Genomic DNA, 1,686 nt, shown 5'->3' on the forward strand with positions numbered 1-1,686 from the left:
AAACACCCATGTTTACAAAGGTGAATTATTCAAACCCCAAAGAATTCCTCTCAACACATGACTATGATGCTCCCCCACTACTTCTGCTCGTGATCAGAGATGCACATATCGTCAGCCGCCAAGGGACATGCTCAACTGGTTAAGGTCAAACAATTGACAAGCAAATCTGTGGTATTGAGCAGAATATTTCCTGTAGCTCATCTTATTATACCAAGACAAAACAATGTACATGATAACACTTCGAATCAATTAAGATCAGAAGCCATGAGTGCCACTGCCTGGTACTGCATCTATTATTATTATTACTGAGTGAGAGAGCAGTGCATGCCAACAAAGTGACAATGGGGTAAAATATACAAAGCCCAGTATACCCATCATGACTACCCGTCTGATAAGGGTACACCAGGCACATGCATCACAACCATATGTGTACGACATGATCTCCTATCAAGATAAACAGCGCATGTCGTTGCAAGTAGGGCCCAGTTAGAATTTTCTTCGTGTCGAGTACCCCATCCCTCTCAAAAGGGCTCATAATAAGGGTCGTTTAAGGATGTTGAACGAAAGACCCATGTTTCCAGAGGTGAATTCCAAAGAATTCCTCTCAACACATGGCTCTGATGCTCCCCCACTACTTCTGCTCGTGACCAGAGATGCACATATCGCCAGCCACCAAAGGATATGCTTAGCTGTTTAAGGTCAAACAACTGACAAGCAAATCTGTGGTATTGAGCAGAATATTTGCAGTGGCTCATCATTTATACCAAGACAAAACAATGTACATGATAACACTTTCAATCAGTTAAGATCAGAAACCATGAGAACCACTGCCTGGTACAGCATCAGGCATTTATTATTATTATTATTATTATTATTATTATTATTATTATTATTATTATTATTATTATTATTATTATTATTATTATTATTGTTATTATCACTTCTTGTTATTCCACTCCAATAATATATTACTTAACATACTTCCCACATATTAATTAATAAAGTTCTCATTAAGATCCATATTTACAACGATTACTTTAGTGTAAATGGACTTCTACTCCATTGTTTTCTAATCCTATCTGTCCAAATCTTAGATTCATAATATGTCACGTTTTTTTCTACAGTGCCACAACACTCCATTGGCATCTGCGGTAAGCTGTCCTCACTTTATTCAAGTGCTACTCAACCAGACGGAACTTACGTTCCCTCAGCTCTACATTCAAGACAGTATCACCGTCGCGCAGACAGGCTTATTCAAGGTATGGACATATTATCAAACACATTTTCGTGAAATATTTATACACTTTCTATCTAAATTCGATTCTATATTTTATAAGAAATCTCAATCAGTGTCGAATAATATTCAAGCTTCTCACAATTCTTTATTACAGATTGCTCTATCCAATATGTCTGCAACCCTCAATCAATATGTTACTGTGTTGGAGAATCAGACGAAAAAAGAATATGACCAGCTGTGTGCTCCTGCCAAACGTATACAGACACAGTGTCATTATCCCGCTGCCTGTTCTAAACTCACTCCCACATCTGATGGCTTATTTTACTGTTACCTAAGACTAACACTTTCTTACCTGGTTGATACGATACTTCAACTAGATTCACCGGTAATTATTATTATCGTAATACCTTTTTCTAGATAATATTCAAGCAATTTCTTTTTTACCTCCT

The 1,686-nt window shown here is 37.1% G+C and overlaps 1 protein-coding gene across 1 annotated transcript in view; it reads left to right on the top strand.

Annotated features, from left to right (window-relative positions):
- Positions 1-1,686, top strand: part of LOC128248030 (uncharacterized) — a 14,264-nt gene that overhangs the window by 10,763 nt on the left and 1,815 nt on the right. Inside the window, exons 2-3 of the mRNA XM_052968436.1 lie at positions 1,125-1,259; positions 1,392-1,622. Of these exons, the coding sequence (XP_052824396.1) occupies positions 1,407-1,622 (216 nt within the window). The 5' untranslated portion in view covers positions 1,125-1,259; positions 1,392-1,406. The remainder of the gene's footprint in view (positions 1-1,124; positions 1,260-1,391; positions 1,623-1,686) is intronic.

This window comes from Octopus bimaculoides, chromosome 6 (assembly GCF_001194135.2).
Source record: "Octopus bimaculoides isolate UCB-OBI-ISO-001 chromosome 6, ASM119413v2, whole genome shotgun sequence".
NCBI classification, from domain to species: domain Eukaryota; kingdom Metazoa; phylum Mollusca; class Cephalopoda; order Octopoda; family Octopodidae; genus Octopus; species Octopus bimaculoides.